Source organism: Amia ocellicauda, chromosome 20 (genome assembly GCF_036373705.1).
Source record: "Amia ocellicauda isolate fAmiCal2 chromosome 20, fAmiCal2.hap1, whole genome shotgun sequence".
Classification (NCBI taxonomy): Eukaryota; Metazoa; Chordata; class Actinopteri; order Amiiformes; family Amiidae; genus Amia; species Amia ocellicauda.
The window spans coordinates 15245327-15262980 of NC_089869.1; the positions used below are offsets into that span (position 1 = coordinate 15245327).

Here is a 17654-nt window from a genome sequence, read left to right on the forward strand (position 1 = left end):
AATACATCCTCGTTGTTGGGCTGTGTGTAAATAATTACAGTACAGACTTGGTACTCTTATTACTGTCCTGAGGTAATTTGCAAGTAACCCATCTCTCCTTCTGATGAATGCTGATGGCACAAAGTGGAGCTTTATTGCACTGATACTGGGGACCTTTCTAGCATGGACAGGGTGCCATTCTCAGCAGGGCTATCTGTACACACAAACAGTGCAAACACAACCTCTGGGAACTTGGCAGTCCAGTGGGAGGCACTGGCTTTCTCTCAGACCACAGTGGAAGTGGTGTATCATTTTCTGAGGGGTGATATCCTGGTTTTAAAGATATATTACTTGAATCTGTACAATAGCTTTAGTCATTTGAAGGATTAATGTGTTTTTCAAATTTGTTTTCTAAAAGAACCTAGGCAGGCAAGCAAAGTTACCTCTATAAAAGCACAGCAAACAAAATTGGGACTTCCCCAGTAAATCTCAGCTCTGGTCAGGAGTGAGCAAATGTAATTAAAATGTACTCTTGGGTGTTGTACTCTATGGTTGACCTGTAGTTTGGAATAACATAAAAAAGAAGCTGATTTGAGATAAATACATAATATACTGAGCAGTTATTATAGTATAGAGGTAAAAGGCAGTTATTATAGTATAGCAGTAAAAGGCTAGATACATGTATTCATCATATCCCTTTATATATGGAAAACACCTATAGTATATTGCATATATAGCATATAAGGATGTTCATACTTTACAATACCATGAGAAAAAAGTATGAATAATTACATTTTTGAAAGTTCCTTCTATTTCAATTACAAAAAAAAATGTAATTGTCCTGATTGTACCATTAAACTGCATCAGATCAATTACTTGGTTCAGCTTGAAGCGATACACACAAATATGATGATTTTCAAGCCCTTCCAAATTTGCTCGCTTCACTTTGTTAACCAAAAAGCACCAGAAAGTGACATCTGATCTGTTTGGAGAGACGGTTTTAAGAGACGATTAATTCAAAACACCCCTTGTATTGTCAGATTCAGTAAACAATGCTGCAAAATAAGTATTATGAACGATGTATTGGTAAAGAAAAATGATAAATACAGATGTGTGCTTTGGCTTTATTTATATCAAGACATGAGTCTAGCATTATGCAGCTGTGTTTGTAAGGCAGCGCTAATCAAGGGATGTGACTTAACCACATCTTTTCATAATGTTTCCAACAACTCCAATTCCATGGAAGTACTTTTCACATCCCAGAGTACTGTAAGCTGGTATTATGTTTTTGTTTGTTTGTTTGTTGCTGTTGATGATGTTTGGGGGGCGCTGTTTATTTCTGAAACCTTTTTGTTTCATTATTTGTGGATTTGGGTTCACGTACATAGACAGTCTGAAACTATATGTATTTAATATTATATCTTAATTAATATATCTTGGATTTTTTGTAGCGCCAGTAAAGTGCAATAATTGTGCTACTTCACAATAGTCACTAATGTAGATCACATCACAAGCACTGTTTTCTATCATCCTTAGTTCTTCAGGTTTACTATTCAAGTGTCTCGTAAACCATTACCTTATTTAGTATATCCTTTACCACTTTTATAATGCTGTTGTGCTTGCAAGTGTTGGATAACGGAATCGGACAAATTAGTAACAAATATAATAATAATAAGCAAAAAACAAGAACAGCAAATAACAAGAACAATAAGTATTTGCTTTATTTATTGTGACACATTTTTAAGGAAATAATGTCTCCATGCTGTTTCTGGGCTGCCAACTCCCAAGGTTTACAGGCTAGCTATTGGTCAGTGAAGCTCATGGATTATAGTGGCTTTGACAGTTGTTGCCAATTTAAGGCCTTTTTTAATTACAGTGGTGGTAGTAGCTTTTGTGAAAAATAATTTATTGTATGTTTGGTCACTGGAATGAATCTGCCTCAAAGAAATAGTGCATTCTTTGGTTGTTGACTGGACCACAGAGTGGCCACAATTAGTTTCTTGTCCCTATTTTCAAACCCGTGTGACCATTCCCATTGTCCCGGTCTTTTCCTGAAGAATGTTGGTTCGTTTCCACTCCAGCAGTCCACACAAAATGATGTATATAATTGTCCATCATCGTCCTTGCGGTGGACCTTAAACATTTTTTCTTTTTCAATGTACTGATTCCTCTGTGTCTAACATGTAAGAAATGGTATTTTATTTTTACACACAAACCTTTTTAAAAAGCACATCTGAACGTTTTCTGTAGCACAGACAATCTTGAGGGAAAGTAACACATTTCTGTTTTCACCAATATCCCCCAAGTTCTCAAGATGAGTTGACCTCTTGCTTTTCTTGACAGCTGGAAAAGGTACCAGTCATTGCTCTCTCTGCTCAAAATTGTGTTGAGATTCATCTAAGTTATTCCATCAGTAACTGAATCTTGTGATCACATACAGGCTTTATATACAGTATTAGCATTTTTCTCAGTGGGCAAAATAGTGGTTATATATTTTCATAAAAAACAAGTAAATATATCAATGAAAAATTAACTTCAAAATATTCCAATTAAAAACACCTCAAATATTTTGCAATCATTTTTTATTCATATATTAGTTTTATTTATTTATTTTTTGGCTGCATTCCTTGCCAAGTTTGCGGTCGATTCAACGGTGCTGGTTGGCAGAGCTGTGCTTGGTTCTAGCCTCTTTTAAAACTTCAACTGGCTTTTTTTAAGCAATTGATGTCAAAACAGGTTAAGATTTTTAGCAGGAATGTCAAATGGCTTTAAGATAGTGTGCCTGAAGTCGGCCTCAAACTGATTAGGTCAGGTCAAGCTCTTGTTAAGTCAAATGAAAGGTCAAGTTACTTTCTACTTGTGTATGTCACCCAAGGGCAGAGAGTTAAGTACCCCTTCTGAAAAAAAGCCATTATTTATTGCTTAGTAATCCTCTGTGCAGAGACAGAAACCTGTTTGTCCGTTTAGGCCGTTGCTCCTCAATACACTAAAGTGATCACAAGACTCGCTCTTTGTCGATTTCGCTCTAAACAACATCTTCCCGGTACTAAAACTGAGGATGAGATATTTCAAATTGATTTTCATAACAGAACACAAACAAATGGAAAATATATCTTCAAAGTCTTCAGATTGGGAATCCATTAAGTGGCTGGTTTTATGGATAATAATTTTAATATTGTTTGACAGTTCGTTCAAGTTCACGATGAATTAACTAAGAAAGCCAAACGTAGTTTTGGGTTTCCTGTTTGGCCACACTCCCTCATGGGATCCTCGCCGGGCCGTGTCAGCACTCTGTCTCTGGCACCACCTTGCTGTACCTGCTGCCATTGTGCCCCTGTCTGTCAAGACCTCGAGGGGTTTAAGGTTCCGATTGTAACCCATTCTCTAATAATAATAATGTAGTGTAATCCTGTTAACGGTTTTCACTGCTTAGAGGTTTGAGTGTATTGTGGATGAATGCTCTGTTAATCTATATTGCATGACATGCGGAACCCTGTGCCTTAATAAGTTGAATTGATGTTTCAAATCCTATGCGGAGCGGGGACTTAAATTAACCCTTACCGAGGACACAAGAAGAAATGGCACTGTTACCACACAGTTAGTAAAGATCATGTAGTTTCCTTTTCAGCATTATTTTACTTGGCCTCCTTACAGATTATTTTACTATTTAAGTTTTGTTGTGTGATTGTATTGATGTTTATCTCTTAAGCAGCTTCTGAATATATTCTATATTTCCTACATGATTTTAGCCAGAGTAAAAAGATGTATAATTATTCTTTCCATAAGCTGTGCAGTAAACGTTACTTGTTTTGTGCATGTTGTATTGTCCTTTATTTTTTACTTTGGCCTTGTATTTCCTGGGAAGCATGTTTTACTAGCCAACTAACAGGAGACAAACTGAGACACATCATCTGAGAGATCAGATTACTCCTACCAGAGGCAAAAAATTACCATCTAGCTTTCATTACATTTGACAGTAAAAATAACTAATGTGATTGGTGTCAGATTAGGGTAATAGCTTATTTTTTTTATCGAAGTTGTTAACTGTACACAGATCATTTAACTCAGACAACATTTGAATGTCATAGTTTCACTGGCCTTGGCTCCTGTTCTATACATTGGCTGGGTGATTTTATCCCAGCTTATAAACGCTGGAAAAGGTCCCATGTGAAGCATTGCATGGCTGCTGTGATCTGAGAGTGACCTTGAGAAACATGTCTGCTTTCAGACTCTTTAATAACATCTGACATAGTTTACTCACTTGCATGCTGTTATAGCAATCTCTTTTCAAATCAATGAGGAATATTTGAAACAGAAAACCTTAGAGGAATACCTTAAGCAAACACTACAAGGTTATGTCAAGTCCGGGAGACCCAGTACTTTTCTTTTTTTTTGCACATTTGGTGCAGTTAAAAAAAATATATTTGTATTTGGCCCTACAGTACTGTATTTTCGAGACTAACCTTTCAATGGTTATTTGTTTTGGAAGGTGCTCTACTGCTGAAATTTGGAAGGTGCTCTGCTATCTGAAATTTACACACATGCCCTGTGGGGATCACTTTTATGTTCGCTTTTTCTTCAGGGGCCACTGCAAGTGTGAAGACAAACAACTTATCATTTTTATATGTTCATATTGTGGACATTAAATTACCAAAAGTATTCAGAAAATAGACAAGTTTAAAGACAGCTGTCCACAATTTATTAAAAAGGAATCCTTCTTGAATGCTGCAGTCTTGTAGATGTATACCTTGCCATTCCCCCTGCGGCAAAGTTTCCATGTAGCAAGAGAAGTTATTTTCCTAAGCCATCTCCTGCTTCACAGTTCCTGTTCATCGCAGAGGTGTTGGTAATCGGTGACTTTAAACAGGATTTAAAAATGGTTCGCCAGTGTTGTGCCAGTACATGCAAAGAAAAAGAAAATAGCAATTAGAGCTTTAATTAATTATTTTCTTTCAATATATACTTCTCCAGAGTAAGTTTGGAACTTCAGAGGAGCTAAATGGCTGGTTATAAACAACTTTGCAAATCTCCACTGTGAGAATCCTCATTTCATTAAAGGTCACAAGCTATGTATAGGTTGAATTTTGCAAATGGCATTGTGACTGCCAAGCAGACTGTGATATTTTGAACAGTTTACTGATGGCATTGATGTAATGATGAAACCATTTCACAAAGCAGGGGAGTGTAACACAACACTTCAAGGAGATATACTTATTTCCACACAGATTTTATGGCATGGCATGCACACTCAAAGATACATGGTCAATTGTAATACAGATATCAGTATATAGAGCATTTCTATGTGTTCTATAATATTAATATTTATTTTGCTGGGGATTTGACATAACCTTTAAGCATGAAATGGATGTACATGTTCAAACATAAAGATAATTGAGCAATTAGACCTTTAACGCATATCACTAAAGAGCTAGTTTAAACACCCTACATTGAAAGGATCGTCTAGATTCACTGTCCTTTCCTATAGCACAGTATACTCAGTATGTCCTAAAGACTGATATAAATGCTCTGATATAAATTTAAACACATTATGTCTCTTATCCATGACTTTTTCAAAGAGTAATACAATTGTATTTAGGTAGGTTTTGAGTAAGAGCTAAACAAACGTGGCATTGTATGAGAGCAGTAAAATATTATGTAGTAACTTATTGCAAAGCATGCATTCTGTATATTTATATGTGTGCCTGTGTAGACAGATATAGACATTAGTATCACTTTAATTAAAATAAATAAATGCATAAAGTATATTATAAAGTAATGCATGTCTTACAATATATTATTTGCATCCTATTGCCTCATTTGAACTATCAAGCTGATGTATAAAGATGTTATAACACATCAAATACTCATTATTTACATGTAAGTACAGTAATACATATTTAAAGTCTACCATAAGAAGCCTTGCAGTTGGTTAATAATGGATCTTACTATTTACTATTTACTAAATTTTCTTCCTTTATCTTTCTTTAAACCAAAAATCAATTGCCATTAAGCCTTCTTAATGCCATATGAAACCTAGCAATGGTTGGTTCTACTACAAGATCACTATTCCAGCATGTTATATTTTAAGACTTATCTAATTTACCCTAAGTGCTGTAATTTGTGCTGTATTTTACACTGTATTAGCATTAACACATTGCTTCATGTTCTTCTCTACATGTCAGACTACTCTACACATTGTAACTTTTGCACGACATAACTCTTACTGGCTCCCTGTAATTTTCATAACGTGCACTTATCAGTGAGTCATTTGGATAGAGGCATCAGCCAAATAAATAAATAAATAAATAAATAAACCAAATTGCCAAAAATAAAGGTCATCGTGCAACCAAGAATTTCACGATCACCAGAGGCAGATTGAATTGGGCGAGGTCAGAGGTCAGTGATTGATTTTTAGTGCTACAGAGTATATTGCCACTGACAGCTTGAATTGTAAAGATTGATATATGCCACACAATTATTGAATTTGATTAGAGCCTTCTTGAAGGAAAAACAAAACAAAAAAAAACTTCCTTTGAATAACATGACAGTCATATGCTAGCATGGGACCCAAACACAAAATAGGTCTGTAAACCACAAGTACTGGCTATAAGATGCGTAAAATTAAAAATAAGTCTTGTTGCTTCTTGGACCCAGCATAACCAATTGTTGATTTAAACTGAAGACCTTAGCATTTCATCCGATCCACCCATTTCTCGATGGTTCAAAACATGTTGGGGCGCACTGGGAAGACAGCTGTGGTGATTTTTGTTCCCTACACAGTGTCTCACGGCCTAATCTGATGCCTGTCTTACACCCACTAATGAGGAGGATGCAGAATGACATTGCCCAGTCATCTCTTGTTGGGTCAGCCATGTTGTTCCCCTGGTGGTTCTGTAACTGCTGACCGTTAGAAGGACCACATTTGAAATGGTTGTCACTTCTGCCTAATCTAGGAAGCTTAAACTAAGGAAGTGATGCAGAGAAGGGAATCCCCTTTACAATCTTGTAAGCAATGAGCAGCTATAAATTGTTACTAGAAGTATGTGAAATTGCTGCACATGGTTTCAAACACTGCTTGTTCCTTTAATTTATTTATGTGGAACACAGCATGATAAGCATACAAGAATGGTTCTGGGAAATAGTATGATTATTCCACCAGAATTTCCATGCAATTGCATTTCAGTTTTTTTAAGGACTTTTAGTTTATAAGCTCTTTGTTGCAATGCACTGTTTTTTTTTAATTGCTCATGCTCTCATCAGCTGGAGAGTAGACAGGTATCAGTATTCAGGAAAGTATGTTATTGCATCAGAAAGGCAACATAAATCAAGCCACCAAGTCAATGGTAAACTACACTATAATATGCTACAGTCAGATCCTTTTTTTTACTGGTCATATGTAATGCAAATCACATTTTCCATAGGCTAATTTCATTATAACTTAACAAGCATAGTCTTGAGAACTAAAATGGCTGCATCAAAGCCAATGCCTGTTCTCATTTGGGTCTCATTCGGAGGATAGACACCATGTACTGCCAAACGATCCCTGTACCTGTAACATTTTCAGTGTGTCTCCTGCAAAGGTGTGCATCCCAGTTTGAGAAATTGTTTAAATCATCCTGCCAAAAACCATTTGTGTACCTCAAGGTCTGGTACTGCAATCTGTGATAAATGGATTTGAAGATCAATATGAATACCCACAAGTTGGAGGGGAAATTGATTGCATCCATATTCCAGTTCTTACAGCAAGAGAAAATGGCAAGCACAGACAGTTTGTGATCACAATTAGTGCTTCTGGGACAGATTCGTAATCCCTTAATTACTTCATAAAACAATCACATACTGTGAAAAGTTAAATGCTAAGGAAACTGAAAAAACGTGCATGAGAAATCCATACAACCCAGAGGAAGTAGGCATACGATCCAAATAAAACCAGCTCTTCACAAAACATTGAACTCGGAGAACAGCGAACAAAAACACTCAATGAACTACTACAGAGCTATTGTTCATTTTGACAGAGCTGTAGTCAGGGGTTCCTGAAGCAAGATAAAAATGTAATGTTTGTCTTCAATTAAAAGGTTATGATACCAGTAATGGTGGAAACAAATATAAAAGTTTTTGAAAACGATATAAAATTCAGGATGAAAAATAGTTGACAACAACTGATGAAAAATTACTTTAGTATCGTAAAGAAAAGAGAAATGATATCCTTGATATTTGTAGTACTACGACTCATTGGCCTTTTTAAGATTCCATTATGGGAAGATAAATAAAAGGGGCAATTTATACACATTTTCCCACTGTCTGCAAAGATGTTATCTCAAAAAATGCGATGCTATTGAATACTTGTCTCTATCCTTAGTGCTTGCAAATCCTTCTGGGAGTTACTTTGGAGTTTTCAGTATGCATAAATTGTTGCCACTGTATGTAGCTAGACATTTCCTATCTGAGCCATTCGGATAATACTGAGGGAAGTTAGTTAACTGAGAGTCTGAACTGCTTCAGTCAGAAATCCTGAATTTAATTTAAAATACTCCTTTTATTCTTGCTGGCCCAGACCAAGCATGATTTCAAGCCACACACCAATTCCAATACTGGATAGCAGCTTTCAACTTGAGAAAGGTTTCTTACTTCTACTGTATGTCAACCCATCTTTGAGAACTGGAATTTAAATTTGCAACTGACAGATGGATCTCAGAGAAATGGTATGATCTATCTGGTATTTGTGACATGGTTTTATATATCATTGGCAACAATAAAAAGAGAGATTTAGTTTGCTACTGATCTTTTTGTCCTTAACAAAGTTATAACAATATAGAGAATATAGATACAGAAGATTTATGTATTTTTTCTGTAGAATCAAAGTGACTAAGCATGTCATAAATTGGTGATCTTTAATCTGGACCAGAAAATTAAAATCAGTACTCGTGTGTGAGGGGATATGCTTAAAATGAGATCTAAAGCCAAGGTCCTGTCAACACTTTGGAAATTAAAGATCCCATAACACTCTCTCAGAAGTGCAGGCCTACTAACCACCATGTCATGGCCAAATCCAGCACTGATTACTAAAATGTGTCATAGGTACAGGCTCTTTAAACTGATATTTCCGTTGATATTTCTTGTTTCTTTTTTTACATAAACTGCCAAAAAATAAAAATTAAACTTGTGTCGTAAAATGCATTATTGTTATGCCTGATAGGGGTAAAATAAAACATTTTTCTCGCTTGAGCGTATTATGTGGAATTTTCGACAGATCAGCAATGTGGATCACATTTTGCACTGAAGCAAAAAGGTGTCTTGTTTGTGCACTACTTGTTTAAACCACTTGGGGTATTTTCTCCCAATAAAAATGTTTCAAAGGGTCGCATTTATACTGAACATCAGTGCAGTCTCATCTAGATTATTGTATTTGGATTTGTTCATTACATTAATGTTGTGGCAGTAAAGAAGGAGTACCGAGAAGGACAACAAGAATATCAGGTCTGGAAGTTACATCATATACAGATAAATGAATATAATTTAATCTTTCTACCCTGCAGCTAAGAATATATTGTGGATATCAAGGTTTTTGTGGGACTTATAGTCAACCCACAACTACTGCAAGTTCGACACAGATTTGAGGACCAGGGGCATACATGGAAATTAAGTACTAATTATCATACTTAAAAAAGGAGGCACATCTTTACACAAGGCGTTGAGGATGTGTAGTGTGTGTGTGCTAACTGCTTTGTCATGTTGTGGATGTTTACATACATAATTCTTGATAGGGCTCTCGTTTCATGTAGAACTGCATGAGCAAGGCCAGCTTCCTCTCATCAGCTCTGTTTCCTATCCTGTTTATCATTTCAAATGAGAAAACTAAAGCCTACCTTTCCGTTATTATCTTCCAGAGTTCTTCAAATCAGCTTACCCCTTTAGGCTTCAGATATGTCAGTGAAAACAATTTCTCTCTGTTTAATGTTGTAAGGAATATGCACGCTTTCTGAAGACAACATGGCTAGGCATTCCCTGTTAGAAGAATATTCAAATTCCTATGTTAAGAGCGTCTGTCATCCATATTGGAATAAGAATGCATTTGCATGTCATCCAGCTTCCTACGCAGAAGAGGTTAGGTTTAGGGCACTGTGTTTTCTCAGCTTGAACTTGGCATATTGTGGCCAAGCAGTAATTATGTAATGCCATGTGCAATGACAGGGATATGGCACTGTGAGCTAACCCATGAGCTACAGTGTTTATGAATGTGTTTTTGCTTCCGTTTTTATTGTTATTCTGTTATTGTAATTGTTATTATTATTTATGTTTTACAGTTTACATAAGCATTACAAACATGCAGTAGTCGTTTGCAGATCTGGGTTCAAACAGAACCATGCATCAAATCATTCACAATAGGGAGTTCAAACTCACTATTTTGTTGCCATTATGTACCATTTGTATATGAGATCAGTATATTATTTGTCCCCATTTTATGCGAAATATGTAGCTTTAGTCTGATGGTTTCATTCTGAAACAGAAATGTAGTGGTCCTTTTCCTTTTAATTAATTATAATTCAAATAAGTGTAGTCTTATTTTTATAAAGACTAATAATACACAGCACATATACAATACTAGTCTTAATATAATTCATATTTTATTGACCACATATTGATATACATACAAACATGTAAATTCTACTTGTTCAGTTTTTAATATTTCCTAATACCTAATACTTTCGTTTATCAGTTTATCACAGTAAAATATGTTTATGCCTGCATTTCTCACAATACAATATATAATCATGTATCTTACCATAATAAATATCAGAGAAAACATATATTTGAAAATCACACTATATAAGAAAATACTTATTAAAAATATATTTTTTTTAAAACAATCATAAAGCCTGATGACATGCATGTGAAATTTCCAGGCGGACCCTCCAGTTGGGATTACTTTTAATGTCACTTCTGTTTAAACAGACTGAGGTTAACACCACGCCTTTTCGAGGCTGTCTTTTGCAGAGATTACCGGCCTACTGTAAAACAGGGTCACAGATTATTTTAATAAGGTTAAAAAATTTGTCTTGTTCCACCCCTAACAAAAAATAATAATTACTATTCTTAACTGGAGTACGTTGTTTGGGGGAGGGGGGGTGGTTATTAAAAGCATACAGTGCGTTCTTTGGATAAATAAATGTTCAGATATTTCTTTCCCTTTTAAGATTATGATGTCTGGCTCAATTTACAGATTTGTTTTATACGGATTCAAAAGTATAACGGTTGCTTGAGTAAACAAATTGATCTAAAATATGGCTCCTGTAATTCAAACGCCTGTAAATTAATTTCAAAAATACTATTTAAAACAGAGAGAGAGAGAGGTGGTGGGGGGATATACATAAATGCATACATACATGTATTTCTATCGAAGTTCAAGGTAATGTTTCAGTATGATAAATATATAATTCAAACAAATCAAATATAAATTATCGAGTAAATGTCAATACAAATACTAAGGAATCACCAATGGCTAATTTCAAACTAAATGTATTCATTTATTACAATATTTCCATACCACAAATGTAGGCTATTTTTTTTTTCTTTACAGACTCATATTTTTAAAGGGTATTTTTTTCCATAAGGTCATATCCTCAATTTACAGACATTAGTCTACTCAGAACCATCTCATGATCCCTGTTGAAGCAATAACATTAACAGACATATCATACTATTTTACATATAAAGTCCAGACGACAGTTTAGATGTCCAACATTGAATAAACATGTTTAGTCGCAGTTTTTCTAATTTCATGTAAAGGGTCCTTCCAATGTCATGTTCATCACATTGGCAAAAACGTGTTTTTTAAAAGAGTATTTGTTTGGTGCTTAGAATCAAATCAGTTCTGATAATTTAAAAGTCGTTAGTATTTCAACTTGAAACACTAAAAGTAACACTAAATTACATTGAACACATCAGGTGCTGAAGTCATGTTATATATCTGTGTGTGTTTATGTGCGTATGTCTGTATATTCATTATTTTAAGGTTATCGGTATATAATTGTGTGTACACGCTTAATCCCCGGCATTAAATCCAATTATATTATTATTACATGAGAGCTGTCGAAATGCACTTACCTCTTTCATAAGTCTCTGATATATGTATAGCATTGTGATATTAGCCAAGAGTTTGGGTTATTCCATTAGTATATAAATTACACATCGAGGTGCCTTCAGGTTCATTTTCTGAATCTTAACCCCGTCATTGTGGGTTTACAGGTAACGGTGTCTTCTCTGTAATTTGTACCAAATGGTAGCTGTCCACTGTTTCGAGATGGAAATGTAAAAAAGATAGCAGAAAGAATACTCTGATCGTGTCTTAATGACATTTGTATTTTAAAATAAAAAGCACAACAGATTTCAGCTACATCAGGTTGCGCAACTTCAGCTTTGTATGAGATGTCCATTGTGTGTGTGTGTGTGTGTGTGTGTATGGTGGGGGGTATGGGGTTTAAGATTAAAAGTGCCGTTTCATAACTGTTTAATGTTTAAAACTGCCTTATAATTAACATATAAAGTGATTGGGCTATTGATGTGGATCGCTTAAGATCCTCACCCTGCAGAGCAGAGGGATGCAAACACATGTAGGGTATATATAGTGCTTATTTTTCCCTAAATGATCCCTTTATTTATTTTCCCAATGAAAATCCAGAAATGAAATAGTTAATGGTGCTTGATGTAAGCAGGCTGTGAGAAATGTTCCCCTTCCAGCCATGCACTAGACATGAAACTTTTCGAGGACAATTGGTTAAGTGGAGTTAACTGTTGCCTATTCTCCCCGAGGTAGCTTCCTGTTTGATCCTGCCGAGCCTGGCGCCTTGCAAAACATAACTTGTCTGCCTTATTAAATGCTTTGACTTATGGTGAAGGATTGCCTGTTGCTTTTCCATTGAAGCTTTAGCAACCTTAAAGGGCCAAGACAATCTCTGCAGTGTTGTAATGGTGTGTGTGTGTGATTGTGATCTAATTTATGGAGCTGTTTATGTATAAAACAACAACTGTTTATGTTGAAGAGATACATGCATGCATTATCCACCAAAACATATCATGCCACTTTCATGCAGATGGATTGATAGATATAGACGCACAGGCGGAGGGATGGATGGATAGTGAGATACAAAATGAATATTAAAAGTTTTGCGAGAATTGAATTCTGTTTACTTCAGTTGACACACACGTTAGTTCAGTTTTTATGAAAACGTGAAAAATCCGGAAAATGTCAGATGTTTCTGTTTTGGACCAAAATACACGTAAATAAATGCCAAAGGGGGTGGCTAGTTCCCTGTATGTTTTCAATAAGTGCCCAGCTAATGAGTAAAGAGACTGTTTCTTAAGGCTGCCCTACTGGTTAATTACACTGAAATTGCTCTAGTGGCTCTGTGCTCCTAGGAGGCTAGAGCCCTTGAGCCATCAATAAACCTCCACAGCAAGACATCTATGATTAACTACTCATTTCTTACTCAAAATCACTCTTGATGTCTTTTAGAAGCCAGTGGGCCAATCGAAACACAAGCTGGCAGGGCCATGTGACCAATTTCACCAGCTGATTGGGGGGCGGCGAGATGAGAGAAAAGTTGCAGCACTTTTATAGCTGAAAGCCCACTAGAGAGTCACAAAGTTACAGACGCGCTTGAGCACCGGTGTAGTTGCGATTGAGGAGTGACCAGCGATTGATCCAAAGGTGTATGGCCCCTTACTCTCGCATCATGAATCCTGTCCAGGGGTCTCTCTCCCAAGAGATGAAGCCGCAAGCAAGAGACGAGCCGGAGAAGGAAGATCTCCCGTCAAAAGATCAGACACAGGCCACCAAAGGATGTAAAAGCAAGATCTCCAGCCTCCCTTTTAGCGTCGAATCGCTGATCTCGGACCGGGCGACTTGCAGGACTCAGTTTTCCTCCACCGACCCGAGTTTGGTGCCTCCTAAAGCGGTGGCAGAGGCGCCCAAAGCCAGCTCTCCAAGGACTCATTACGCAGAGAAGAGTATCTCCGGGGAGAGCTTGCCAAACTTGAGAGACTGTCCGAAAACCGAAAGCGAAGACGTGAATGACAACGAGCAGAGCACTTGGTTTCAATCTTCAGCTTACTCAACTCCTCCAAGTAAGTGGCTTTGATTACTATGATTTGCATGGTTATTTCTGACAGGTATAATGGTTTAATTTGGGCATTTAGTATTTGGGGACGGAATTCTTTCAGCTATATAAAACATACACAATATGAGTCAGTGTGGGTCTTAATGACATCACTGTGGTTTCTTCTGTTTAAACCTTCACTGAAGTGGAATTGGAAAATTCTCACAATCCCCTATGATGTGTTTTATGTTTTTGAGTTATGTTATGAATGTAAAATAAAAAGTTAATTATACCTTTATTTTGTGTGTAAACTATTGTTAGTATCATAACAGAATGGGATGCTGGAATACTTATCTCATTATTTAGATTAGGAGTTATTACACCCGGTTTTGCAAAAATGCTTCTCTTCATTCAAGTATGCGGGTTTTCCCTATAGTTATTTTATAGTTTCCGACGTTTGCTCACCCTACAGGAGAGCTTTTGTTGAGACGTTTGTCCTTTCCTTAGATTGCACTCTTTTACAATCTGTGCAAGAACAAAAAAGGCCTATGCATCACCTGTAACGCAGCGGTAGCATTGCATTGCAGTGTGCTCGGGAATGGTGGGAAACGTCAGCTGCGTGTATCAGACATTGTAAAGAGTATAAGCAAGTATGCATCTTGTATACTGTATCCGTGTGCACACAGCCCTTACACGACTTTGTAACGATTTCTGTCATTTCCACAGGACAGTCCAGTCCCCCTCCCTGCACCCTCAGAAAACACAAGAACAACCGAAAGCCCCGGACCCCGTTCACCACGTCGCAGCTGCTGGCGCTGGAGAGGAAGTTCCGCCAGAAGCAGTACCTGTCCATCGCGGAGCGGGCCGAGTTCTCCAACTCGCTCAACCTCACAGAGACGCAGGTCAAGATCTGGTTCCAGAACCGGAGGGCCAAGGCCAAGAGACTGCAGGAGGCCGAGCTGGAAAAACTCAAACTTGCCACCAAGCCTCTGCTACCTGCCTTTGCCTTTCCTTTCCCCCTGGCCGGGGCGCACATGGGCTCTCCATCACTGTACGGACACTCAAACGCCTTCCCCAGGCCCAGCTTGCCAGTGCCAGGACTCTTCAGTGGACCGGTCACCTATGGGATGTATTATTTATCTTAAAGTAAGGTTGATACAAACCAGCCCTATTGTAAAGCCATGTTTTTGAGCTCAGCTATTTTAGCCCATTGGGCACAAGTATGATAACTGTGTAATATATATGTTTTATTAATATACCGTCGACAAATGACTCCTACTCGCACCCAGTCTTGGCCTGAGCACCTGCACCACCAAAAATTCAGAAACACACATCAAAAATAATCTGAAGGCGAATATTTAAAGGTGAAAATAGTATTTTTGAAATCGTTTCAGTTTGAAAATAAATGTAATACATACATACATTTGATTAATACAGCTCTTAAGGCAGAGTTTTTGGTTTACTGCATTGTTTGTTAATATTAATATTCAAAATATATTTTTAGTTTAAACAAACAGTATAGCCTACAGCTCATATCTTTCACACGGTATCTTATAACATATACAGCTGTTAAACTAATGTCGTTTATTGTGGGGTTGGGATCCATACTGCACTTCTTAAATTCATCTTTTAAACCAGGAATATTATCCCTAAAATGTCATGAAAATGAAAACCATTTTACGGCAACATAATAAAACACAATTAGAAACAGGCGTTGCATAGCCACCAGTTAATGTAGTTTTTAGTTAATTAATTTAAAGTTATTTGAAGAATTAACAGTAGCGGTGCATACAAGAACAAATGCAATAAAATAAATTATAAAATATATATAAAACTGTTTATTACGGCCTACCTGACTATTGGACATTTTCATCACGCCATATCTGCTATCAAATACATGTATCGTTGCTAACACAATGTGGACGCTATTATTTTGAAAGCTTTATACAAAATATATGGAATTGAAAGCAAAAAGAGAAAATATACCGTAAACACCACAGCTGGTTAATATGAATATACCATATTCGCCTTTCAGGACGATGCATTTATGGTGGTGAAAGATCACTCATTTCCAGTTAATTTAAGTTGATAAAGTTTTGGGATCAAAAGTATTTTTACTTTACAGACCTCCCCCCCGAGATACAACATTTGACCGACTTGTAAGAGCAACAGGTGTCAAGAATATTGTTTTACAGATTGTTTTAATGTACGTAGGTTGACGAAAATTAAAACATGACAAAATATTTTTTACTTTCAGGAACCAAATATATATCAGCTCAGAACAAAGATCTTCAAATAATGTATAAGAAAAAACTGAATTTAGTAATAATTTGCATGGATTGGGGGTAAAAAAGCTATTCTTATTAAATGTGTTCTCAGAGATCCTAAAATATCACAATCCAATCCAAATCCTGGGCCTTTTCACTGTGAACGATACTTCTATTTCTTGTCTAAAACCTTGATTATTCTTGGTAAAATATTATACTGCAGTGTACATCCATATTAGCTGATAATGAGCCAACAACGATAAGTACTTTGTTAATTGTGTGTTTGTGTGTGTACACTTGCATCACTTTGAGACCTTGTATTACCAACAAACAGTAAACTTTATAAGTTTCATGGTTCCTGTTATCATTGTGAGTTGGTGAAAGAATATTAAAGGAACCTGTATTTTCTATTTTAAATTGAGCTCTTAAAATAAAGCACTATTGAAAACATAGACGTGTAACCCGATTGAAGGGTAAACGTATATCTTAATGCTGTATTTTGTATTCATATATATATATATATATATATATATATATATATATAGACATGATATGACTGTAAATAAAAATGTAGACTATTCCCTATGGTTTTCTGCAACCACTGTTTCACAAAGAATAAGCAGGATGATCGATATTTAATTATTATATATTATATATAAAATGTTAAACATGTTTACATCTGAATCATGTACATTTCTACAATGTACATATTTTATTTGTACAGAGTTAGAAAAGAACAAATGCCTTTTTGTACAAAGTATTCAATAAAGTCTTTTAATTTGCATTACTCCTGTGGAAATCTTGTCTTTGTTTGATCATGGCAAACATCTCACTGCAATGTTCAAAATGGATCGATTTCATATCTGACTTATATATAAAAAGTTTTAAAAATATTTTAATGAGAAACAGCTGTTTAGGATAACCCCTCAAACTCCACAAAAACAAAACAAAAAATCACATTACGGCCTGTCAACACAAAATAACTAAATCGGCCTAGTCGGAGTAGGAAAGCATTGCTTCACTTGCATTTCCCAAATAATGAAGAGTAGCCTATATACCTAAATCAGCAGGGTCCAGATCAGGATAAGTGTATCTGACGATCATCTGGAGAGTGTGGGACAGTATTTCTGCCAAGACAGCTTCTACTCTTCTAATCTTATACTATCTTAGTCGCCAAGTCTGTTTTGGGGGGTTTTCTGTGTTGACTGACTATTATTTAGCCTGTTTTTATAATCGCAATGATGCGCCAACATTGAAAGACAGAAATAGCAGATTGCGGGTCTGCAGCGAATCACCCGACAAATCGCCTCTA

At 36.3% G+C, this 17654-nt stretch overlaps 1 protein-coding gene across 1 annotated transcript; it reads left to right on the forward strand.

Moving 5' to 3' along the window:
• The first annotated feature begins 13625 nt into the window (after positions 1-13625).
• Positions 13626-17126, forward strand: msx3 (muscle segment homeobox 3). The gene is made up of 2 exons (XM_066693399.1): positions 13626-14103; positions 14802-17126. Exons 1-2 carry the CDS (start codon positions 13692-13694, stop codon positions 15218-15220), a joined length of 831 nt encoding a protein of 276 aa, XP_066549496.1. The 5' UTR covers positions 13626-13691; the 3' UTR covers positions 15221-17126.
• Positions 17127-17654: the final 528 nt, after the last annotated feature.